We start from the raw sequence: 26,798 nt of genomic DNA on the forward strand, positions 1-26,798 counted from the left end.
AGCAACAGAACTGACACTGAAATCATCACCGTATTTTCCCCATGTATATTTTTATATTTTGTATTTTTAGTTATTCACACTAAAATTTTGTATTTCATTATTTTTCATTTTGCCTGTGTGTGTATATGTTCACATGTGTGGTTGCCCATATGTATGTGGGGGGACAAACACATGTATACACAGCATATGGAGGCCCAAGATGTTTTTTATTTCTTTTTTGTTTTTATTTATTTATTTATTTGTATTTTATGTACATTGGTGTTTTGCCCATATGTTTGTCTGTGTGAGGGTGTCAGATCCCCTGGAACAGTTGTGAGCTGCCATGTAGGTGCTGGGAATTGAAGCCAGGTCTTCTGGAAAAGCAGCCAGTGCTCTTAACCACTGAGTCATCTCTCCAGCCCCAGCTTTTTGTTTTGTTTTGTTTTTTAAGACAGGGTTTCTAATTCTGGGTATCCTGGAACTTACTCTGTAGACCAGGCTAGGCTTGAACTTCCAGAGATCTGCTTCTGTCTCCTGAGTGCTGGGAGTAAAGGCGTGCACCACAGCCTGGCTAGCCCCAAATCAGGAGTTCTCTTCAGATGCTCTCTCCCTTGCTCACTGAGGCAGGATCACTCCACTTTCCATTTGCAGAGGGTCCTGGAATCTGACCTGGTATTTTTGTTCTTTATCTGCTAAGTTGTCTTCTTAGCCCTGCTCATAACTTTTCTCTACTTTATAAACCACATTTCTTTTCAAGCTTCAACATTATCCATATTTTCAGTACTAGTCAAGAACCTATTTAAATATCCATTTTGTGCTCTGTGTTTTGGGGGTTGTTTTGTTGTCTCTTAGACTGTTCCCATCTCTAGGTGTCTGGATTCGTTCTCCATCTAGACCTTGTTTCAATGTTAGCCAGTCTTTTGTCTATTATGAATTCACTTGCTGTAAACTCCTGAAGGCAGTCACTTTTCTTACTTCTCAGTCTCAAGCAAGGTGTGTTATAACTCTGTAAACAATGTAAAAATCACCCACACAGAGTGAAATGAAGAAGGTATTTGATGGAGCCATCTAAGAAAGAAAGAGAGAATCCCGGAGCTGATGACTTGAGCTGTTTCTCACTCCTTGTTTGGATAGCTCTAATTAGCGCATCACACTGTCATTCACGGTTTCATCTGGTTCCTGTGAAGATGTGGCCAGGGTAGAAAGATCATTTTATCTAATTGAATCCCCATCTTTCCCTGGAGAATATGACTTAAGGTAGCAAGACAGCAACGCTGAGACTGCTCCACCCTTCTTCAGGCAAGCTTCAGCTCAGATCTGATCTTCAGAGCCCTTCCTTGTTTCTTGAATGAAATCAGATGCGTGATTTATCATTTGTTTATTGAGTCACTGCAGTGACTTAGATGTGAATCAGTCCAGCATCCTAGATGTCTCCAGCCACAGGGTAGACTTCCTTCACCTCCTGATGAAGTTCTGCCTTACTTCCCCCTGGCCTCCCTCATGTTTTTTTTTTTTTTTTTCAACTATGTCTGACACACTTCTACCCCAGAACCTTTGCAACAGCTGTTACATTTTCTGGAACATTTTCCCCAGGTTTGGCTCCACCACCACAGCTGTATCTGTAACTCAGCTGACCCTTCAGTGAAAGGTGCCCTGATCCCATTTGGAAGAGCAAATCCTTTTCTCCCCACCCCTGCGTGCCTCATTTCCTCCATAACTGCTGATCTCCCAGCATTTATCCTCTTCCTTTGTTTCTTTTCCCTTCCTGTCATCTGGGTTATGCAAAGCTTGGAGGTTAACCTATTTTGTTCATTGATGAAACTTAGTGCATGGTAGGCAGTATCTGCTGAGTGAGTTTACGTAAAATCAAAGGGTAATATCTGTTCTGTTTGTGGAACAAATCAGGGAAGGGTAGGAAATGGTTCAGAACTGGGTGTTATCATTTATAAAACGGGGTGACCCAAGGCCAGCAGTGAGTCCCCTTGGTGAGTGAGAGACAGACAGATATGCCATGCAGAGAGAGCTTGGATTTAGAGTTTATTTAGTGGGTTGTGGAGGGGTAGGGGAAGGGGAAAAGCGAGGAAGGAGAGAAGGGCTGAGAGAGGGAGAGCAGAGATCCACTCTGGAGAGGAGGCAGATCAGCTTGCTTAGGCAGGGAAAGGGGGAGATTGGGAGTGGGCAGGACTTCTCTCTTAAAGGGATAGGGCACCCAGGTGACAGGCCAGGCCAGCAGATTACAACGTTCTTATCTTTCTCTTATAATACAAAGGCAGAGAATTAGGCATGGCAGGTCGAGGGGGTTGGTATGGCAGATTCTCAAGACTTCTTCCTGCTTGTTTGTGGGTATCGAAGTCTTTCTTGGCAGGCCTGAGAAAGCTGGGTGCTGATCACACCCTGGGGTAGCTGGTTGCTTTATTCCCATCCTGGATTTATGGTGTGGACCTGTCCGGTGTCTCTTGGACCTGGCAAGGTATTGCTATAGCAGAGGACAAAGTTAAGTTTAGGAAGAAAAAAAATTTCAGAGAGGTGTTCTGACCTGTTTAAGAAGAATCTTTCAATTCACCTCCCTGAACTCACAATAATTTTTGAGTTGTTTTAGAAACTTGCATTATATAAACGGTAGCATATTTATGTCAGAATGACTGTGACAGGTGTTTTTACACAATGAAAAGTATCTTTAGGACTATGGAAAGCAGTGTGAAGGAGAAACTTGATAACTTGACTTTGTCCTCACACCTTTAGAACTTGCAGGTATACACATTAATAACTTGCATTTGCATATCTTAAAACACCCTTTATTTAAAACATGTTAAGAAGTTGAACTGAAATTTGTTTAGTGAGGTTGTCTTTTTAAACTGCCAAACCCTCTCAGCTGTCAAACTGCATCAGAGATCTTTGAGAAGGATAAAATTTTACTTGAGTTATTGATTATAAAAAATGACAAAGGACTTACTCTATTGGCTACCTAGAGCCACCCCTCCGTGGTCATCGAGGCCGGGTGCCAGGACTGTATTTGCCTTCTGCTGTTGAGCACAGGGCCTTCCTGGTTTTAGAAGATTCCATGGATTAGGGAAACTGTAGGAAGACAGCAAGCTGCTTCTCTCTCCTTGCGAGCCTGTCAGTTCTCACTGAAGATGGGCACTTCAGTGCACAGTTTTACTCCAAGGACAATCGAAGGGGCCATTTTCCATGCAAACGGCCTTTTTAGTCTTTAAGTTAAAAGGCTTTTGCTCCTTTAGGGACCTGCAAGTCAGAGCTTCCTCTGCGGATCAGCCTTCAGGAGGGGCTCTCTTCTCAAGTTCATTCCCTCCTAAAGTGCTTTTTGACACGTACGGCTCACTCAGGTGTGCCTCTATGGACAGCTCAGACATCCGTGCTTTCGCCTCCACTGCACATCGCTGTTTCCCTCGTCTGTGCCCGGCCTCCTCTCTCAACAAACCGAGCATCATAACCATTTAGGAACATCAGCTTTGGTAAAATTTGAAAAATATAGCCACTGTCTATGTGCAGCTTTTAAATCCAGGTTATGGGCTGGCGAAATGGCTCAGCTGGTTAAGTGCTTGCTTTATATGCATAAGGGCCTGAGTTCAGTCCCTGGAGCCTATGTTCAAATGCCGCACAAAGCCTGGCAGTGGTGGCGGCACACACCTTTGATCCCCTGCACTCGGGAGGCAGAGGCAGGTGAATCTCTGAGTTTGGAGCCAGCCTGATCTACAGTGTAAGTTCCTGGACAGCCAGGACTACACCAAGAAACTCTGTCGGGGTGAGGGTGGGGTCACAAGGTGATGTGCATTTGTAATTGCTGTCTGGGGAAACAGAGGCTGGAGGGCCCTGGGGCTTGCTGGCCAGCGAGGCTACCCTACTTGGTGAACTCTAAGAGACCCTCTCTCAGAAAACAAATTGAGAGCTGGGGAGGTGGCTCAGAAGTTAAAAACACTTCCTGCTCTTGCAGAGGAACCAGGTTTAGTTCTCAACACCCAAATGATGGCTCACAACTGCCTGAACTCCTATGCTAGGGGCTCTGACAGTCTCTTCCTTCTTCAGAGGGCACCAGAAATGCATGTGCTGCCTGCATATGTGGAGACAAACACTCATGTACATGAAAATAATAAATACATCTTTTTATAAGTGTACCTGCAACCCGAGAATGATAGCCAAGGGCATCCATCCTCTGGTGTACATACAAACACACACATGCACACATACACACATATGCTTGGTTACCTGCACATATATGCATATATAGTTACAAAACATGAGTATGTGTGGCCACACACACACACATAACCAGAGTAAATGTAGCAGGATCCATTTTAGTTTGAAGCTAAAAAGTGTCCATAGAACAAGAGGGTGAAGAAAGCCCACTGATGGGGGTATTTTTATGTGATAAGCTCGTAGATAACTTTCTTCTTTATATCTTTCTCTGTTACTAAAGAAAAAGAATTTTACCCTGAGGACATGTATCAGTTATAACAGGAAAAACAATTAAAGCATTTCTATTTAGGGGAAAGAAAAATGTGTTTATTGGCAAATAGCGATGTGGCCTGAGCTCTTAAAGGTAGAGAGGAGAGAGGTAGTTGCTGAGTCTTGAGAAGTTCACACCCCTGGGACCTAGAGACTAGCTGTGAGGGCTGAGGAGGCAGCCCAGGCTTGCTCTCGGGGTTATGGCTTTGGGAATGCGTATTGTGTGTGTAACTCAAAATTCTTAGAGACGTTTAAAAGACTTACCAGGATAGAAACGGGCCTTGGAGATTTGTGCAATTGAAAGCAAAGTCAGTTTCATTTACTAAGAACTCATATTTTAAAAAGACAGGAGGGGCTGGGATGTAGCTCCATGGGCAGAGTGCTTGAATAGCATGCAGGAAGCCCTGCGTCCCCCCAGTACAACGTAAACTGGGCATGGTGGTAGACTCCTGCCATCCCAGCGCTCCAGAGGTGGAGGCAGGAGCATCAGAAGTTCAAGGTCATCCTCAGCTTCATAGTGAGTTCAAGGCTAACCTGGGCTATAGGAGACCACGTCTCAAGGAAAACAAAACAAAAAAAAAAAAGTTGTAGCCACAAATACGCCTGGCAGAACTGCAGTGATACGGTTTATCCGTGTATAATAGTGTAGAGTGTGCGTGCACTTCTGTCTTCTTGTGTGCATTCTAGACTATAGTAGAACATGCTTTTGCTCTGAAGGCATGGTTTACTGCCGTTATTCACAGGGTACAGAAAATGAAGTATTTATACCATGATGCTGTCTGTAGAATTGCAAAAGGAGGTTCTGGCTCTGAACCCCAGGACTGCCCCTCCCGGCCGTAGGTCTCCCTGCATCTGCATCCATTAGAGCTCCTGTGGAGATAAAATGAGAGTCACTATCATTTTCTCTGTGCATCATTTTTCTTGTTTCTGTGGCAAAATATTTTTTTTTCTTTTTCTTTTTGGTTTTTCGAGACAGGGTTTCTCTGTGGCTTTGGAGCCTGTCCTGGAACTAGCTCTGTAGACCAGGCTGGTCTCGAACTCACAGAGATCCGCCTGCCTCCCGAGTGCTGGGATTAAAGGCGTGCACCACCATCACCCGGCTGTGGCAAAATACTTGACAAAAGAAATTTAAGGGTTTGTTTGGGCTCACTGTGTGTGTGTGTGTGTGTGTGTGTGTGTGTGTGTAGGGGCACAGTCCATCAAGGCGTGGCAGCAGAAGGGTAAGGCAGCTGGTCATATGGCATCCACAGTCAGGAAGCAGAGAGAGCTGACGCTGATGCTCAGCTCACTTTCTCCTTTTTATTCAGTCCCAGACCCCAGTCCCTGGAGCAGTACCATCCACATTTAGGGTGGGTCTTCCCTCCTCAACTTACCCAGTCTAGAAACTCCCTCACAGACCTGCCCAGAGGCTGGTCTCGCAGGTGCTTGTAGCTCCCTTCTAGTTGACAGTCTTTGCCGTCACACAGGCTTGGGACAAGACTGGGAAAGTAAAGAGAACTCAGATGTCGGGGTGGTGTCTGTAGACATCCCACTTGTTTCTCTTCCAGGATGGACTGATTACAGAAAGTGCAGCATTCCCTGAGACTCCTTTATCGTGGGAGTCCATTGATTTACGCTGAAATGCAAACTTTCACCCTCATGCCCTCTGCCCACAGCTGATGTCTGTTTTCATCATAGGAGAAACTTTCTTTGGGTTGAGGTCAGAACAAGATGAAAAGTCATTTTTTAAAAATGTGTGTTTGCATGTGTGGTTTGAGGGAGAAGCGTACAGGTACCAGCAGGGGCCAGAGGCATGCAGTCCTCCTTGGGGTTAGAGTTTCAGGCGAGCTGCCAGACATGGAGACATAGGGACCAAACTTGGGTCTTCTGGAAGAGCAACAAGTGCTCTTAACCACTAAACCTTTTCTCTAGATGACGAAAGGTCGTCTTTGGTGTCATCATGCATGACTCTGGCCTTGGATTTCTAAAAGGAAAGTGAAGAATGCTTTGGTTTAGGGTGGGGTTCTCTCCGTGGAAGTCTGGATGCACAGAGCTGCTCTGTAGTCATCCACTCGGGGACTGAAGCTCTTAGAATCACCTACTGGTGGGAAGGGAAGTCTTATGCCCTCATGTCGAAGACATCCAGGATCTGGTGACAAGTTGTGTTACCTAGACCAGAGACATGGAAGGTCAGGCGTGGGTTCTGGCTGTGTGTCTGTTATGTGTAATGCCGCCAGCGGACAAGTGCCGCTCCTCCAGTTACTCTCACAGTGAGGCTAGGAATTTAAAATGTGGACGAAATTTCAGGGGGAAACTTCTATATGTAATGTGTTTTTCGGACAGCCTCAGAGTTGATTTAGAACCAAAGTACAATCACAACACAGCAGGAGAAGAATAGGTGGGGGCGTGGCTCAGTTGGTAAGCTTGCCTGACAGGCTGGACTCTCTGGAGTCCACCCCCAGTCCCACATAAGCCATCTGTAGTGGTGATTGCCTGTGATCCTAGCACTGAGGAGGTGGAGACATGAGGAGTGGAAGTTTAAGGTCATCCCTGACTACATAGGGAGTTTGAGGCCAGCCTGGGCTACATGAGACCTGGCCTCAAGGAAAAAGAATACACTTTTTCTTCCCCCTTTGTCTCACATTCATGCTTTAAGCTGAAAAAATCTTTGACACAAATAAATTACACACGTGTATTTTTTTCTTATTTTGGCAATTTTTAATCTTATTTTTGCTACATTTTAGATAACATGACATATAATAAGATTCACTAAATATTTTAGATAGTCATTTTTTCTGTAAGTGCCCATATGGGGGCTTAGACAAACGGAATCACAGAAACAAACATGTCAAGAATAAAGTGTTAGTCACTACAACAGCTTCCTGAAAATAACAGTTCAAAACTGCCATCTTAAAGTCTCGAGCCCCAGATCCCAATCTTGGCCTTTTAGCATAACAACGGACTGCCTTAAGGATGCTTCCAATGCACTGGCTGTCTCCCAGTCCCTCCTTTTTTCCTGTTCTAGAGCCCTCCCTCTGTGCCCCTGGAAAAGGAGGAAAAAGAAAAACAGCAGCAGGCAGCCCCTGCTTTGTCTCCTGTTGGCCATAGAATTTATTCAGTAATTTACTCTTCAGCTAACTGTAGCCATGGCCCTTGCCTCTGGGCGCTGGTTCAAAAACACAGAAATGAGGGAACAGATTGGCTTGGCCAAGCACAGCTCCCAGTCACAGCCCTGCTCTCTCCTCCCTCCCCCTGTCACCGCCCTTAGGCACAGGCGCTGGAGACTGGCTGAAGACATGGCAGTGTTTATGTAGCCTGTGCATCTCCACATCTCCTTTGCATCCTCGCCCCTCTTCCCCCATCCTCCCTCAGAAAGGTGACAACAGACCTGGGGTGTCTCGTTCCTAGCAGGCCACCTCCGATGGTTGGGAAGGTTTCCGGAGGCTGGGAAGTGGCTCAGTCATCCTGGGCACCCACATAAAAATGCTGGGTGTGGCAGCACTCACAGTCCCAGTCCTGGGGAGGTGGAGACAGGCAGGTGGCTGGAGCACCTTGGCCAGCCAGCCTAGCCAAAGCAGTGACCTCACAGTTCATTGAAAGACACTGTTGAAGATGGAGGGGCTAAAGAGATGGCTCTGTGGTCAGGAGCTCACGCCTCTGCTAGTTCCAACACAACCTCCTATAGCCCCATTTCTGGGGATCCAACGCCCTCTTCTGGCCTCATGCGGGCACATGCATAAACACATTAAAAAATGTTTAAAAAATAATAAGGTGGAAATTGTATGAACAAGACACCTGAACTCTGGCTTCGTGCGTGCACGTGCCCTTCCCCAACGCAGAACTTCTGAACTGACTTTGTATCTGGCAAAGCTTTCCTTGGCTCCTAGAAACCCAGAGCAAAGGTAGCAAGATGACTTCCCCTGACATTAAGTACCCAAAGGCGAATGGACTTGTCTGAACCTGCAGTGTCTGGCATGTACCAAATGACCAATCTCAACTACTGGGGCATTTATTTGCCTTCGTGTTATTTATCTCTGTTTTATTTGGGTCAGACTGAGCAATGGTTGCTTCATTTCATATCAGCCATGTGTGGCCTTTGCTGAGCCATCTCCTGACAAGTAGAAATTTATCTGAACGGGGTGGGAGGTAGAGTTGGTGCGGGTCCTGTTTAATCAAGAGAGAATTGTCTTCTGATCAGATTGCCCTGCCTGGTGGCACATACTTGGAAATCACAGAGGGCAGAGATGGCTCCTGTTGATAAGATGATAACCACAGGAGGACCTGATTTCAGTTACCAGAACTGACATAAAAAGCCAGGTGTCGTGACACACACAGGAAACCACAGCACTGAGGACGCAGAGGCAGGGAGCTCCCTAGGGCTCACTGACAGCCAGTGTGTGGCTGTTACGCAGGCAGCCTCGCTTGTACTTACCAAGCCAAAGCGGCTTAGGATATCTTCAAGCCGTGACTCTCATGGTGCAATCCATGTTCGACCATGATACAGAAGTACATGACTGTACATACTGTGTTTGTGTGTATAGATCAGAGGCTGATGTTTAATATCTTCTTCAATAACTTCCATCTTAGTATTTATCCCTTTGTCTGTCCGTCTGTCTGTCTGTTTTGAGGCAAAGTCTCTCAGTGAACCTTGAGTTTACCCTTTTCTGCTAGGCAGGCTGGCCATCCAGGCACTGGGATCCACCTGACTCCCTGTCAATGCTGGGATTATAGACGTGCATCCCAACCCCCAGCCTTTTCTCTGCATGCATATGATAGAGCCTAGGTGCTCCTGCTTGCATGGCCAGTGCCTTCTCTCTGAGCCGCCTCAGCCTGATCAAACTTGAGTTGCCAGGCTTAGCCACAGCCCTCCACAGTCTCTGGCTGAATCTGGGACTCCCAGAGGAGGCTGTGCTGCCGTTCCCCGCTCAGCCATCTCCCCAGCCCCTGTGTATGTTTTATCAGAGAAAACCCCATGGAGGAGGTGAAATTGCAGATTATGCTGCTTGATTCTGATTTACCCAAACTAGATGGCAAACCCAGCTGGAATCATAGCTGATTGAGCTCCCGGGTGAGGCATAAACAGATTAAGTACAAGCAGAACCAGTGGGTTAGACGGCTTGTGTTGATTCTGTAATGCAACCACTGATCTGTGCCTGCTAAATGTTCACAGCCCTGTCTTTTGCTTTCTACATCAGCTCACACCCCAGACAACAGCTTTCTGGGCTTCGTGGTCGAGCAGCACCTGAACTCCAGTGACATCCACCACATTAACGAGATCAAACGGCAGAACCAGTCCCTTGTATATGGCAAAGTGGATAGTTTCTGGAAGGTGAGTCAGCCCGCCTGCGTGTTGAGCTCTCTGAACGAAAGCTTGGGAGGTAATTTAATTTTGCTTTGATCTGGGGAGTAATCAAGCCAAGCACCCGGGGCTTGCGTCGTCCACTAGACATGAACAGAAGTACACAAGTGTTCAGTTCCTCTAGCAGGCTGGCGTCCTAACTGTGCCTGGGTTGCTTGTTCCTCCTTAGAGCATCAGTACCCCAATCTTTTACCTCTTTGCATGTTAGATGTGAAAAGTGGACTAGGGAAATGCTCGGTGGGTTAAGTACATGAAGACCTGTACTCAGTTTCCTGCGGCCACATAAAAAGTAGGGCATGCTTGCAACTTCAGCAGTGCTGGGTGGATGCAAAGACAGCTGATGTCTGTTTTCATCATAGGAGAAACTTTCTTTGGGTTGAGGTCAGAACAAGATGAAAAGTCATTTTTTAAAAATGTGTGTTTGCATGTGTGGTTTGAGGGAGAAGCATACAGGTACCAGCAGGGGCCAGAGGCATGCAGTCCTCCTTGGGGTTAGAGTTTCAGGCGAGCTGCCAGACATGGAGACATAGGGACCAAACTTGGGTCTTCTGGAAGAGCAACAAGTGCTCTTAACCACTGAACCTTTTCTCTAGATGACGAAAGGTCGTCTTTGGTGTCATCATGCGTGACTCTGGCCTTGGATTTCTAAAAGGAAAGTGAAGAATGCTTTGGTTTAGGGTGGGGTTCTCTCCATGGAAGTCTGGATGCACAGAGCTGCTCTGTAGTCATCCACTCGGGGACTGAAGCTCTTAGAATCACCTACTGGTGGGAAGGGAAGTCTTATGCCCTCATGTCGAAGACACCCAGGATCTGGTGACAAGTTGTGTTACCTAGACCAGAGACATGGAAGGTCAGGCGTGGGTTCTGGCTGTGTGTCTGTATGTGTAATGCCGCCAGCAGACAAGTGCCGCTCCTCCAGTTACTCTCACAATGAGGCTAGGAATTTAAAATGTGGACGAAATTTCACGGGGAAACTTCTATATGTAATGTGTTTTTCAGACAGCCTCAAAGTTGATTTAGGACCAAAGTACAATCACAACACAGACATCCCCAGGACTTTTCAAACATATTTCTTCCTTAATGCCCAATTATACCCTTCTTGGAATAATCACAAGCTGTGACCTTGTGTCTCCCTGATGGTGGAAGTTAGAAACTGACCCCTGAGGGTATCGGTGACATGCCCAACTAGGAGGTCTAGTTGCTTTTCTGATCTGCTGTTCAGAAAATAAAAGGTGCAGACCCTTCAGGTTTGTAGGTTTTACATGTATTCATTTCTCTCTCTCTCTCTCTCTCTCTCTCTCTCTCTCTCTCTCTCTCTCTGTGTGTGTGTGTGTGTGTGTGTGTGTGTGTGTGTGTGTGTAAGGCTTATACATCCATGTGGAGATCAGAGGACAACCTGAAGGAATCATTTCTTTCCTTCTACCATGTGAGTTCCAGGTTCTGGAGATTAAAATTGGGTTGGCAGGCTTAGTGGCAAGTATCTTCGTGGACTAAGCCATCTTGTGGGTCCCAGTGGCTAAGGTGGACATTGACTTATTCCCAGATAATGGTTTTTATTGTAAACAACGAGACTCTGTACTACATAGTATCATGGTTCTCCACTAAGGACAGTGTCACTGCCTCCCACCTCTAGCGGGTGATCCGGCAGTGTCTCCCGGCAATCCTGATCGTCATGTCTGGGTAGAAGTAGTACTGGTGTCCAGTGGGTGCAGGTGAGGAATATTATAAGCATTCCATAGTACATAGGAGGTTCCCCGCATAGTTCTGACATACATTGGCAGTGATGTCAAGATTGGGGACCTCTGCTCTAATAAAATAGTATTCTTTATGTGTTATCACAAGTTGAATATTGCTAGCTAAAAAATTTGTAAATCTCAAATACTTGATGTTAGCATGATGCTGGGAGATTTGGGGGTGGGGGAGTCTACCGGTGACATCATGTGGCAGGTCTCAGTTCAAACCCAGAAATTTAGGAAATGACTCTCATCCTGTGTGTGTACAAACAGTGTAAGGTATAAGGTGAATGTGAAATCTGTCCCCATGGGCTCATGTGTTGTGTTGATCCTGAGCTGTTGCTACTATTTTGGAAAAATTTGGAGCCTTTAGGAGGTGGTGCCTCCCTGGAGGAAGTAGTTCACTAGAGAAGGGGCTTGAGGATTCAGATTCGTAGCCCTGCCCTGCTTCCTGTTCACGATCTCTGCTTTCTGACTAGACACTATGCAGCCTAAGCTGGTCAAGTAATACTTAGTACATAGATTAGGATGGCCTCAAATTCTTAGCAATCCTCCTGCCTCATTTGACTCCCCCAAATGTCTGGGATTACAGATGTAAGGACTTCTGCGAGCCACCACGACCAGCCTTGTTTTGCATTCTTGAAACAGGGTCTTTGTGTTATCCAGGCTGCCATGGAACCTCAGATCCCTCGCCGCAGCCTTCCTGGTACAGGAATTCAATGTGTGCACCACACACCCAGCTCTTGGCTTGTTTCCCCCCCCACACACACAGGACTCCTCAGTAGGGTTTAGCACATCTCACAGCGTAACTAAATGTTGCTATCACTGATATCGTTATCGGGCCGGTTAAGAATCGCCACACCGAGAGCTGGTTCTGAGTATGAGGATGGCCAAGCCTGTGCGCATCTGGTAAATACAGGCCAGCCTGCAGACAGGCAGATGCCCATTTCTAAACTGTGCCAGCAGTTGGTGACCCCTGCCCATGTGCTGAATCCAGCCTAGTGTCTGTATTTGTAAATAGCATTTTATTGGAGAACAGCCATGCCTGTTGTTTGTCTGTGGATGCTTTTGTACTAAAATTGTGGAGTTGAGTAATTGTGCAAAGACCAGCTGACCTACGGAGGCAACAGCATTTACTGCCTGGCCTTTTCGGGAGCTCCTCGCTCACCTCTGAACTCTGGTATGTCCTGAGAAATCCCCAGTCTCTCTCAGGATGCATTTTAGATAGCCTTTCCATTTCTTTTTCTCTCTGTCTCTCACTTTATGTACATGGGTACATAAGGATGCATGGGCATGTGCGTGTGGAGCCAGGAGACAGCCTTGGTTGTCATTCATCAAGCATTTCACCTTGTTCTTGACTTGACTTTTCTTTTTTTTTCTTTCCCTTCCCTACCCTTCCCTTTCCTTTTCTTTTCATTCTTCTTTTTTTTGTGGGGGAGGGCGTTCAAGATAGGGCTTCTCTGTAGCCTTGATTGTTCTGGAACCCCCTCTGTAGACCACACTGGTCTTGAACTGGGAGATTAAAGGCCTAGTCACCACTGCCCAGCTCTACCTTGTTTTTTGAAGGCAGAGTCTTTCTCTGCCCTGGAACTCACCAGTTCCACTAGGTTGCCTGGTTTGTTCAGCAAGCCCAGAAATCTGACGTTCTCCACATCTCCACTACTGGTGTGTTCACAAGGGTGCCACTGTGCCCAGCTTTTTTATGTAGGTTCTGTGGGGTCAAACTCAGGTCCTCATGCTTCCAAGGAAAATACTTTACCTCCTGAACTGTTTCTCCAGAACTCATTTTGAGGTTCTTCATTATGCTGGTGATTAACTTATTCATGGAGAGATGAGGCAGGACTTGAGCAAAATTCAGCTATTTCTAACGGAATAGCCCCGTGCACAAAGGCTGGCATCAAGCTGGCTGCTTCTCTAGGCTTCAGTGAAATGACGAATGCATCATTCTCATTTGGTTTCTATTGCTGTAATAAAACACTGGCCAAAACCAACCTGAAAGAGGAAAAGTTATAGTCACCGAGGGAAGCCAAGGCAGAGCCGAAACAGAGACCATGGAGAAATGTCACTTACTCGTTAGTTTGCTTCTCTGGCTTGGTCGGCGGCCTTTCTCATACAGCGCAGGTGTAGTTGCCTACAGTGGGGCGGGTCCTCCTGCATGATAGCAGTTAAGAAAATGTCTCACAGATGTGGCCACCAGGAAATGAGACGGAGACAAATCAGATTTCTTCTTCCCAATTATATCTAGGTTTGTGTCAAGCTGGCATTGGCCAATGGGGGATGTTGATAACTCAGTGGTAGATGCTTGGGCTTAAATTCCCAGCACATGCTAGGCTCTTTGTCCCATCTCCAGCATTATAGCAGTTGGTGGACATGATTCCACCGTTTGAATCCCTTCATAGCCATCATTGAAGGTGGTCCATGCTGATGTCTTTTGCTCTTGGCCATCCTTAACGATGATGGCACCAACATGGCCACAGTCCCTCAATCTGTTCAAATGGCAGCGCCAAGATCCAGGCTCTGCACTACCTCTCTTGACTCAACTCCTTGTTGTCCCTTGCTTGATTGAAATTGGTGACTTCATGTACAAAGCAGTGTTCCAAAGCTTGGACAGGCAATCACCCTGTGTGACCAGAGTGGACAGCAGGAGACCAGGGCAGATATTAACAAAGCAGATAAGCCACTGCTCCTGTCCACTTGCCTCCCCGGTGGCCAGCTCCGCAGTAGCCTTACAGTTCTGCTGAGTGACTAACTCTCCATCACAGTCATTCATATAATTTTCTGCTCCAGATTCCAGGGCCTGGCTTGCTGCAGACGTAGCCTGCCTGGCAACAAGCAGAGAAAACCTATCTCATTTGATTAGGGAAAACTTTTGATCTGGACCTCTGAGATTATGGTTGGAAGCACACACATTCAGCTTCAACCAATAACAGGTCCCTTTACTTCGGGCCTAAGAAATGGGGCAGAATAATGTCCGTAAGTGGACCATGACTGTAACACACACACACACACACACACACACCAGTTTTCTAATTAATTCTCAATGTATTCTATATATAATAGCCAGGGAGATTTTCTTCCAATGTAGATTGGGAAGTTTGGGAGATGGTTCAGTTGTTAAAGTGCTTACTGCTCAAGCAAAAGGATTCGAGTTCAGATCCCCAGTGCTTAGTTGAAAGCTGTGCAAGGTAGAACACACCTGTAACCCCAGCACTGAGGAGGCAGAGACAGAAGGATTCTGGAGCTCGCTGGCCAGCTAGTCTAGCCAAATTAATGAGCTTCAGCTTCAGCCTCATGGAGCCCAGGCTGGTCTCCGACTTTCTACGTAGCCAAGGGATAACCATGAACATCTGACCCTCCTGCCTCTGCTTCCTGAATGCTGAGATTACACTTCACTACCATACCCAATATATGCAGTGTTGCAGATGGAACCCAGAACTTCCTGCAAGCAAGTATTCTGCCACCTGAGCCACAGCCTCCTCCTAAGATGTATGATTATTAACTGTGTTCTTTGGAGTGCTACAGTGCAGTCACTATGAGCTATCTGAGGACAGCCACACCGTATTTGATCCATCCTACGAGAGATATACTGGCTTTCTCCAGTGACGATTTCAATATTTCAAAATAGTGGGAATGTTGCTTTAAACCACCAGAAATAAGTCTGAAAAGTCTATAGTCTAAGTGACCTCTGAGTCTGAGATGGAGCCCCATCCAAAGAACTATGTAATTATCTGGCTTGCTAATTAGGTTGATTCTGGCTTCATTGAAATGCAGGGAGAATTGGAAATGGAAGTCATTTGGAGAAATTCCATTTGATTTCATAGTAGGGATTAACTGCTTTTAATGCGCGGTTTTAATGAACCACCAAAGACCATTATAATTAGGGAATAGACTGAAATTCTTGAATTCTTACAAAATAGCTTATTTTGTAAGTAGGCTAAACCTGTGACCATACTTCCTCCTTACCAGATAACAGAGATAAATGAGGCCATCAGCAGCTACCATATGTCAACCTAAGCATATATGTCAACCTAAGGTAAAAGGAATCAATATTGAGTCTGTTGAAATTTAATATTATCATAGCTCCTTTAAAAAAGATTTATTTTATTACTTTTTAAATTATATGTAAGTGCATGTATTTGTTGAAGGGAGGCCTCTTGTTGGTTCCCTGACTGTGTGGCAGCTCAGTTCCGAAATAATCACACAGAAACTGTATTATTTAAGTCACTGCTTGGCCCATTAGCTCTAGCTTCTTATTTGCTAACTCTTACATCTGAATTTAACCCATCTCCATTAATCTGCGCATCACCATGAGGTTGTGGCCTACCAGCAAAGTTTTAGCATCTGTCTCTGGCAACAGCTCTATGACTTCTCCCTGACTCAGCCTTCTTCCTCCCAGCATTCAGTTTAGTTTTCTCCACCTAGTTCTGTTCCTCTATAGCTCTGCTATTGACCCAAAGCAGTTCCTTTATTAACCAATGGTATTCACAGCATATGGAGGGGAATCCCACATCATGTGTTTACTTGTGGGTGTGTTCACATGAAGAGCCAGATGCCCAGGAGCCCAGAAGAGGGGATTGGATTCCCTGGAACTCCAGTTCCAGTGGTTACGAACAACCCAATATGGATATTCTGGTTAGTTTTAAGTCATCCTGACAAAAAGTTATCTGAAAGGAGTGAACAACAATTGAGAAAAATAAATTCATAGGATCTGGGGTGTAGGGCATTTTCTTATTAGTGTTTGGTGAAGGAGGCCCAACCCATTATAGGTGGTGTTATCCCTGGGTCGGTAGTCCTTGACTCTATAAGAAATCAGACTGAGCAAGCCATAAGGAGCAAGCTAGTGAGCAGCATCCCTTCATGGACTCTGCATCAGCTCCTGCACCCAGGTTCCTGTCCTGTTTGAGCTCCTGTTCTGATTTCCTTCAAGATGAACCATGATGTGAAAATGTAAGCCAAAAAAGCCTTTCCTCCCCAGCTTGCTTTGGTCATGGTGTTTCGTCCCAGCAATCGCAACCCTAACTAAGACAGTGGGTTCAAGATGCCCAACTCAGATCCTCTGCTAGAGCAGTAAGTACACACTTTACCTCTGAGCCCCCTATCCAGTCCCATCACTGCTCTTGATTCCAGGTCTAAACAAAAGAACTTTCTAAATGAATACTCCCTTTAGTTTCTTACCCTTGGACATGGCAATCATAGGAACCTGGTCATGGTCCTTCAGACCCTAGGCTTACACCAGAAGCACATTTGAATTCAAGGAGGTGGAGGGGAAGGAACTTTTGAGGGCAGCCGTTCATCAGGCAGAGGTCATTTGCATGCCTTCTGTACCTAGCATGTGGAAAAGTATGATCATATGGTAGAGCCTTCTCCTCTAACTCAGGTAGTAGCTTGTGGTAACTGGGAAGAAAGATAGAGATAAGAAACAAAAGAAACCATCAGGAATGATAGTTCATTGGATAGAAGTGCTTGCTGCCAAGCCCACAAGCATGATCCCGGGACCATCATGATAGAAGGAGAGAATCAACTACCACAGCGTGTCCTCTGACCTCTGCACACACACCACAGCATCCTCGCCCTCCTAAATAAATAACAAGTGAATCCTCATAAACTGGGAAGATGGCTCAGTCATTAAGTGCTTTCTCTACAAGCAAAAGGACCCAAGTTTGATCTGCAAACAGATATAAACAAAAGTGGGGTGTGGTAGTACCTGTAATGCCTGCATTGTGGAGGCACAGACAGGTAGACCCCAGCCTGCCTGGAGAGTTTTAGACTACTGAGACTCTCTCAAAAATACAAGGCAGATAGGATCCGAGGATGGCCCCCATGTGCATGTGCACACACTTTTAGACACAAGTACACACACCCTACAATACAACGAGAGGAAAGCTTACAATCCAGGGCCCTCAAAGGCTCCTACAAACAAAACAGCACTGGTTGTAACCCAGCCTGGGTCACATCCCCCACAGACCCCTGCACATTTGCTGAGTGTACAATGCGAGGACCAGCAAAGATCAGGCAACCTTTTCCATCTCGTTTTCCTGGTCATACATTCAGCTTCTGCAAGCTTTCTGCTTCCATTGTAAAGAGCTTGTCTGTTGGCAGAACACATTCTCCCGGACGAATCCATCTGTCAGTCTGGAGATGCTGACTGTGGACAGTCTGGGACAGGAGGAGCCCTGGGCAGGAAAGCGGACTTGACTGTCTGGGTTACCTGCTGCTTGTTTTCTGGTTTCGCTTTCCTCTTTTGTAAAATGATGCAGCCGCCCTGCCTGTTCTCTCCCATCCCCAGAGTCTGTGATGCTATAATCCAGACCCGTCCTTGGCCTTGTCTAATTCTTTCAAGATCAAGCAAGAAGGAAGTAGTCTTCCGGACGCATCAGAAGTAGGGCAGCGCCAGCCAGGAGCCTGGGAGAGGGACAGAGAGCAGGATATTGGGACAGACCAGGCACAGAGTCCACAAAGCCAACTGCCCAGAAAGCATCCATGAACATAGGAGATTTAAGGGTTCATATGGGTCAGCAGTATGAGTCTGCCAAGAATTGACTATGGGCCTCCAAGTTGAACCTTAACATATAGGATTAAGGGGCTGTGTTCAGTATTTGGGAGCACTAAGCATACTGCCATTCCATGTGAACACTTAAGGTATTGGTCCCCTGCCTCTGTACTAGTGTGTCCACCTGGAGACAGTGGGATGCCATCCTTAATGTAGCCAATTATTTCAGCTCCCTGTGTCTCTGAGTTCTTTTTGCAAAATGAATAAAAACAGTAGCGTGTTTGTTAGGGGTTGAGTGAAGATTGCGTGACTTAATAAATACACTCATGCTTCAGTTAGCCGTAGGAAGACAGTCTGAGAATGCATTGATATGTGAAATTGATTATGGATTAATCATTGTGCAGATAGCATGAAGTGCTTAAACTAAAATGGCTACAGTGTCCGCCAGCTACTCTACAGAATGCAAGGGGCATCCATTGAACAGCCTGTCCGTGACAGAGATGCATGTTGTTGTGTAAATCTGTTCTAGCAGTGTCTTCTCTTCTTTGATGTCTGTTGAATTTTTCTACTACCAATATGATTTTCATGGTTGAGGATACAGCTCAGTTGATAGGGCACTCACTTAGCATATACAAAGCCCTGGATTTGATTTCCGGTACTATATAACCAGGTATGATGGTGCATGCCTGTAATACCAGCATTATAATACCAGGGAGGTGGGAGCTGAAGGATTGGAAATTCAAGGTCATCCTCAGCTACATTAGGAGTTCAAGTCTAGCCTGAGCTACAGGAAAATGTCTCAAATAAATAAATAAATCTCCAGGAGTGAATTAAATTGAAGCACTTTTGATCTAGAGGAATAAAATGTAGAGAGACTCAGAAACCTATTATTTGAAGATGGATTGAAATCAGTTTGTTGGTCAAGGCTTAACCAAGGTTGGGAGTGGCGAGAAAAGGACCTTGTAGAGACAAACAGTAAGAGACAAAGCTAAAAAGGGACAGGAAAAGAGTTGAGAGTTTCTAGGAACCGCAGAGGCAGATGAACTGAGCTGAGAGAGCCACATGGGAAGCCATCGAGCCCCCACTGCTGTGGCTGTAGACACTGGGGCTGAACTTCTGAGAGGTGTCTGTAAGGCCAGAGCATTTGGGCTCTTTGTAAGGTCCCTGGCATCCCTCAGATTGTCTTCGCAGAATGTGGATGGCAAAGAAATAAGGGAGGGTAGAGGGGGACCCAGGCTGGCAGAGTCAAGGAAATATGTTGCCCACGTGTGCTTTTCATGCAACAGTGCCCAAAGCACATCCTTACCCTGTAGAGGCTGAATCCCACTCCTAGCACTTACACTGAGCCAGCATAGTACTTTTAAAATTAGAAAACATGCCATTGGAGGGCTGGGGGATGGCTCACTCAGGAAAGTGTTTGATGTACAAGCGTGAAGACCTGAATTTGATTACCAGAATCTGTGTAAAAAGTTAGGCATGGGGCTTGTGTTTGTACTCCCAGCACCGTGGGGAAAGAGACAGTAGGATCTATGGGGCTTGCTAGCTAGCCAGTCTACCCCACAAAACACCAAGTCTTCAATTCCAGTGTCATACCCTATCCCTGAAATAATAATAATAAGAAGAAGAAGAGGAGGAGGAGGAGGAGGAAGAAGAAGAAGAAGAAGAAGAAGAAGAAGAAGAAGAAGAAGAAGAAGACTCAAACAGCAAAACAAAAAGATAGGAGTGTGGGAAAGGGACTTGTGATTAGACGGAAGGGTCAACAGGTCATGTGGGAGTATCATATATCAATCTGTTGATTTCATTGGTTAAGCAATAAAGAAACTGCTTGTCCCTGATAGGTTAAAACATAGGTGGGAGGAGTAAACAGAACAGAATGCTGGAAGGAAGAGGAAGTGAGCTCAGAGAGACACCATGCTCCCCTCTCTGGGGTGGAAGCGAGAGCTCTGCTCTCTGAGGCAGACGCGATTCAGCTCCGACCCAGGATGGACGTAGGCTAGAATCCTCCCTGGTAAGCGCACCTCGTGGTGCTACATAGATTATTAGAAATGGGTTAAGAGGTTGAAACTAATGGGCCAGGCAGTGTTTAAAAGAATACAGTTTTTGTGTTGTTATTTGGGGGCATAAGCTAGCCAGGCAGCCGGGGTGCCAGGGATGCAGCCTCGCCACACCAATTACAACAAACAGGGATAGGAGGAACACGAGGAAGGGTAAGGGATGAGAATAATCAGAATTCATTATATACATATAATCAAAGAACTAATTTAATAAAGGTTATAAAGGAAATTAAGAGATCAAAACTAAATGATAAGGTGATTGCACATAAGGTTGTTTTGTGATTGTGTATATATATACATACCCACACAGAAAGGGACAGAAGGGGGGAGGAGCAAAGGAAAGAAAGGGTTAGAGAGAGAGATAAGGGAAGAGAAGAAGAGAAGAGAAGAGAAGAGAAAACAAGTCGTTTGGAGAGGTTTGTCAGAAAAGCTAGAATCCCAAGCTTGTTTTGGCAATATAAGCAATGCATAAAAAGCTTTGTGTGACTGTTTGGAACTAAGGGGTACAGCTACTAAGGGGTACAGCCCCTGGGTTGTTCCTTGGATGACAGTCCTTCTGAAGGTGTTGTTTCAAGTCTCCAAGACAGAGTCTGGAGATTCTATTCAGTTAGTAGAGCATGCAGAAGGCCCTGGGTTCCATCCCCAGCACATCTATAATCTCAACCCTTGGGAGGTAGAAGAAGCAGGATCCAGGTCATCGTCCAGCTATATAATAAGCTGAGGACCAGTCTTGGCCACATGAAACCCATCTCAAATACATAAAAATAAGGCCATTGAGATGGCTCAGTAGATGCAGGTGCTCTAATCCAGCCCAGGTGCTTGAGTTCAGTGCCCTGCCCCGCATGTTGAAGGAGGGGACAGTCGCAAGGGTTGTCATTTGACCTCCCACATGCCCCCTCAACACAAATAAGTCAATGTAATTACAACATTTAAAAATTAAATAATAAAAAGAAAAAGAGTTTGCCCGTTCACTCAGATAATGACTGGTAGGAATTTTGCAAGCTACCCCAACACTCTTTCATGGCCCAGGAACAAGTAGCAGTCTTTCAGGTGAGAAAATGAAGGAAGCCTCGTTTAGAGCAAGCAGTTTACCGGAATGGGTGTGTTGCTTTCCTGCCTTTTGCACGGATAATCACACTTGGGACAGACAGCACTCGGGCCGAGGTTTGAAAGATGAGTGACAGAATCTTAGGTTTTCTTATGGGTGGTTAGGGAGCCAGCAGAGCAGCAAAAGGAGTCATGTGACCCACCTGTCCACTGACCAGGGCTGCTCTTTTACTAGCATAAGCAGTCAAATGTCAGTCATTAAAGCTTGGGCTAGTAGAAACCAGGCCCCTGAAGGTCTTATCCAAAAGCCAAAACCATCTTGAGAAGCAGGAGACTCGGGCAGCTAGCAAATATCCTGAGGATGGGGTTCTTCCAGAAGGTTCCCAGGCCCCCATCCCCCACGTACTAATAGCTCTGGGATGTGTTCATTCTTAGCTCTTAGTAAACACAGCTGTCGTGATTGTAATCTGCCCAGAGGCTTTCCACTATTACTCTAGCTCTAACAACTTGGCAGCTGGTGTGGGAAGAAAGGCATGGCGATAGTAAAAAGCCCGCTTTCCCAGAGCGGAGAGAGGGCAACAAGGCTGGCTATGGCGGTGTACAGAGCCCATCTAGCTGTGCAGAGCCTTTGCTTCACAAGGAGGAAGAGCTAGGTAGGTCCCTAATAGTCTAAAGGAGTCTGGTGCCCAGGTAATCTTAGGAGAAAGCCGGGGAACTTACACAGGAAGTGTCGTTAAAGCTCTGCAGGCCTTGGAGAGATGGCCCCATCAGTAAAGCTCTTGTCGTGCAAGCCTGAAGACCTCTGTCCCCAGAAGCCACATGAAAAGACCGGACGTGGGGGCATACACTCATGATCCCCGCACTGGGGAGGCAGAGACAGGAGGACCCCTGGGGCTCACGGGCTAACCAGTCTGGCTTATTCAGTGAGCGCCAGTGAGGGGCTGTGCCTCAGAAACAAATGTCGATGATGCTTGAGCAAAACCACATGAAGCTGTACTCTGGCTTTCAGACGTGTTCATATGCACACATGGTCCACACAGTTGTTTTCATCTGCTATAGAAGGTGAAGATTGTTCATGGGCTGGAGAGATGGCTCAGTGGGTCAGAGCACTGGCTGCTCTTCCGCAGGACCCACGTAGTGACTCACAACTCTGTAGCTTTAGCTCCAGGGGATCTGATGCCTTCTTCAGGATTCTTCAGGCGCTGTATGCCCATGCTACACAGACACACATGCAGGCAAAGGACCCATGCGTATAGAATAAATTGAACTAATTGATTAAAAGCAAAAAGAAGGGCTGCAAAACCACAGAGAAACCCTGTCTCGAAAAACCAAAAAAAAAAAAAAAAAAAAAAAAAAAGAAGAATGATCCTGCAGGAGGATGGATCCATATGCCTCGGAATTTCTGTGCTCTGATAGCCATAGCCATCTGAATAGGACGTGGATCATATTTCCCCTCCAGTTAGATCAAGGGTGTATGTTTTTGTAGTTGTTTTGTTTTGTTTGTTGTTGTTTGGGGGGTTTTGTTTTGCTTCCCTAGGCACACTGGTCAAAGAATTGTCTTGGGCTAGGGGTATCCAACCCAACACAAGGACTGCAGGTTGGAGGACATGTTTGTGTTTTCTTTTATGTGGCACTGTAAGAAGACCCTGTCATCTGCCTGTCTAAAAAACAATGACAAGAAAATCGCATCATCTTTTAAGTAAGCTGTAGCTTTGGATGGGGCAGCATTCACAACTACTCTGGGCCACTGGCTGGACGTCCCTTCCCTAGGTAAATCACAGGGTTGATAGGGCAAGTCTGCTGACAATGGAAAGGCTTAAGGAGACTGACCTGGACCTGCCCTTTCAGACTGGACTTGGTTGAGCCTGGGGAAGATGGCCTCACTGGTAGGTGCTGAGATGTTGATCAGTGGCCAAGCTGTTTAAGCACGGTCCATTTTCCCCACACAGCTCCTCACAGAGATGAAGTCCAGGGCATGGGGAGATGTCAAGAGGGCTGTGCCCATATCAGCCTAAAGAAGGCATCCTGGGGATAGAAGAAACTTGGGGTTCTTCATTTAGTTCTGAACAAAAAAATCTCTGTGGTTACCTGGCTCTGAAGCCCTGGGATAATGGCGCTCATTTCTCAGAGGTTGAGGCACACCCATAGAGAGCACCAAGGGGAGATGACTCAGTGGATAAAGTGCTCGCCGAGAAAGTGTGAGGATCTGGGTTCAGATCCCTGGCTAGCACCTGAAGGGGGCAGGGTAGGCCTGGCTGTGCACATCTGTGTTCCCAGCACTTGGAGCTCACCAGCCTGCCCGTCTAGTTGGCGAGCACCAGGTTCAGTGAGAGACCCTGTCTCAGAAGAAACCAGTACAGACCAATGAAGAAAAGCATCCAATGTTAATCTCTGCCCTTCTCTCTGCACCACCTCCATGCCTCGGCACAGCAAGAATGCCTTGATACAGGTTCACTGTGACTCTTAAATCCCAGCACTCAGAACCTCGGCCAGTGCAGCAAAATCATGAAGCAAGAAGGAAGCAGAAAGTTGGGTTTTTGCTTGCATCTTGGAGAGAAAAGCTAAGTAGATTTTTTTCCTTTTGGAAGCATTGGCACCTAAGTGGCTTCCCTGCCAACCAGAAAGCTGGAGGAGTCATATTTGTGTAGAAACTCAAATCATGGGCTTTGCCCATATGGAACCTGCTACGTCTATGCAGAACCATGTCACCAAGCCCTTGGAACAGGTCCTGCAATGATAGAGCCTATTGATAAGAGTTTTATGTTAATATATATTAACACACATATAACATGAATGTATATATTAAGAGAAGACTTGACAGCGTGGGCTCTCTGTTGGAAGCAGAATCCATTGTTTTATTACAAGAAGTATAGTGACACTGAGAAATAGTGATAAAGCAATTTAGAAAATATTTTTGAATGTAATAACATCCATGCTTCTAAAAACGTATTTAGCATCAATGTGTAATTTTATGCTTAAATAAAAATCCTATAGGCAGCATATGTTCATGAATTCTGGCTGTGGCTGTGCAGCCCTGTGTACTGAATGAGCCCATCTGTCCTCGGGATGAACCAGAGCCCTGATCTCCTCAGAGAAGGGTAAAGTTCCAGGGGAGCCTGGAGTTAGCCCTGCTGTATTAAAATGCTTAAGGAAAGGCTGCCAATGGCATCCCCCTTCTTTGACGCTCTTTCTGACTGGACCAGAATCCTTTGGACATCACCATGTTAACATCTGAGGGTCCTCACCACAGCCAGTGAGGTTATCACCATGGTTATGAAGTCCTTGGGACTATAAGTCCCAGTTTGAAATGACAGAACCGAGGTGGCTAGGATGGAGCGGCAGCTGAGTCAGTGCTTGCCTTGCAAACGTGACCCCAAAAATCCACCTAAAGTTGTGTGTCGTGTGTACAGGAGGGAGTGGAGATAGGTGGATACCTTGGGTTAGCTAGCCAGCCAGCCTACTAGCTGCTTGGCCGGTTCCAGACTAGTGAGAGGCCTGGTCTCCAGATAGATAGATAGATAGATAGATAGATAGATAGATAGATAGATAGTCTCTAGATAGATAGATAGATAGACAGACAGACAGACAGACAAGGCGGCCTGTACCTAAGGAAGGCACCTGGAACAGGCCTCTGGTCTTCACAGGCACCTGCACATGTGTACCTATACACACAGGAACATGTATACACATACACCTGAGGCAGGTGGAGACTAAGGCTGTCACAAGGGCAAGATTCGAAGGGAAGAATGACCTCTAGCCAGCCCTGGACTGAGGGAGATGAACTCTCACTTGTGACTTCTCTGCCTCATCCTCCTGGTTAGGTTTTCAAATCTCGATAACTTAGACAGGTTCTGAGGGAAGGTCTCCTGCCATCAAAACTCTAGATGGTCTTCATGACTAAGACTTTCTGTGTGCCTGTCTGTCTCTCTCTCCTACTGATTTCTGAGGCAGAGGGGCCTCCAACAGCTCATTTTAGAGACCTGACCATTGTACATGCTGCTGGACCATAAACTGTCTAGGCAGGAGGCATGGACTTGATTCTAACACAGTCCTTGACCAGATTCATGAGACACTCACCCCTCTGCTTTCAGCAGGCCGTAGAAACACTGAATCTGCTGGCCTGGGTAGATAAGCATGCCAGTATTTGCTCACTGCCATTTGACTTCAAATCCACCCTAGATCTCTGTGAAAATGGATGTGGGACCTGGAAATGTTTGTCCTTTGCAACTGGCACTAGAGCATTGCCTGGAGAGGTTCTGAGAGGGCACTTCTGCAACACAGTGATTGTGTGACTGATTCACCAGAAGCTTCTGCAGCTTAAAGATGGAGAGGAGTGGGAGAGAGGAGGGGGGGGAGTGGTGAGGGAGGAGAGGAGAGGAGAGGGGAGGGGAGGGGAGGGGAGAAGAGAAGAGAGAAGAGGGAGGAAAGAGACGAGGGGAGGGGGACATGAGGTCAGAGCTTAGTGTCAGGCTGAGACTTTGGCTATGAGAAGCAGAAGTATAGAAAGCCTTCCCTCTGCAACTCCTCTCTAACTTACCTTCCCAGAGTCCACCACACTAGCATCCGTGGGACCCCAGGTCAAGGTTATGCTGCCGTTAGGCTCAGAGAAATTGCTCGTTCAGTGAAGTAAAGTGCTTGTGCAAATCGTAGGGCCTGAGTTTTCATCCCCAGAACCTGCATAACAGCTCACTCAGTGGCAGGGTGGAGCCCCGTGGAAAGATGGAGTCCCCAGAAACTGTAGTCAGCTAGCCTGCTGTACTCAATGGAGACTCTGCCTCAAAACAGGGTGGAAAGCCAGGACAGGACTGATTCAGGGATGGCCCTCTGACTGCCATGCCTATACTCTGGCCTGTATATGCCCCCCCCCACACACACACATTTTAAGTGGAGGCCTTAGATATAGAACAGAAAGTGTTTCCAAGTCCTATCACCAACTCCCTTTGTGCTTTTGTGTCTGACATTTACTCGGTGTCTGAACTGGAGGCCCTTACGTACAACTCAGGGTTTTCTGACTTGCTTGAGACAATGGTTATAGGTCAGGCCTGCCACATGGCCATGGTTATGTGGTAACTGTTGCTAAGGTGCCTGAACCCATGCAGACTAGACTGGCTGTCATTTACTCCTCTTGCCTCTAAATCCTCAGGTTCTGTATAGCTGCCCTCACCTTGCTTCCTCACTTCCCAGCTTGCTATCCCTTTGTCCTTCCTCCTTCTCCCACGTTTTCCCATCCCCTGTTCTAGCCATCTTTTCTTTGACTTCTCTTAGCCCTTCCACTGGGTGTTGAGACTCTTTGCTGTAATGGATTAGCAGTGGTCTGGTGATGGGGTTGTGAAACGTTATCCCCGGGTCCTTTCAGAAATGTATATGTCTGTTCTGAATAGCCTGATCTCTTTCCGGGCTTGTCTCCACTCCCCATTTGAATCAAGTATTCCTTCCCAGATTTAGTCTTTCAAGAGTAAAATAAGAAGCAAGTCTTACTGTGCCTGTGACCAAAAGACAGATGAGTCACAGTTTAGCTACAGACTCTGAGCTCTCAGTCTAAGTTCCTTGTCCTGGTGAGGAGACATCTGTCCCTTCACCCGCTGGATCAGGGATTCGGAGACTGTTTCCTGTAGACACACACAGGCAGGCACAGCCCCCCAGCCTCACTGTGTGCCCCGGCTTCCCATCCTCATTGGACCAGAACTCCCGTT

At 46.4% G+C, this 26,798-nt stretch overlaps 1 protein-coding gene across 3 annotated transcripts in view; it reads left to right on the plus strand.

The window, feature by feature from the left end:
• Positions 1 to 26,798, plus strand: part of Mgat5 (alpha-1,6-mannosylglycoprotein 6-beta-N-acetylglucosaminyltransferase) — a 298,102-nt gene that overhangs the window by 208,331 nt on the left and 62,973 nt on the right. For all 3 annotated transcript variants that reach the window (XM_041648193.1, XM_041648192.1, XM_041648194.1), the window contains exon 11: positions 9,618 to 9,751. In XM_041648193.1, coding sequence (XP_041504127.1) covers positions 9,618 to 9,751 — 134 coding nt within the window. The remainder of the gene's footprint in view (positions 1 to 9,617; positions 9,752 to 26,798) is intronic.

This window comes from Microtus oregoni, unplaced genomic scaffold (assembly GCF_018167655.1).
Source record: "Microtus oregoni isolate MIOR12 unplaced genomic scaffold, Mior012 000003F_ref0000135, whole genome shotgun sequence".
Taxonomy (NCBI): Eukaryota; Metazoa; Chordata; class Mammalia; order Rodentia; family Cricetidae; genus Microtus; species Microtus oregoni.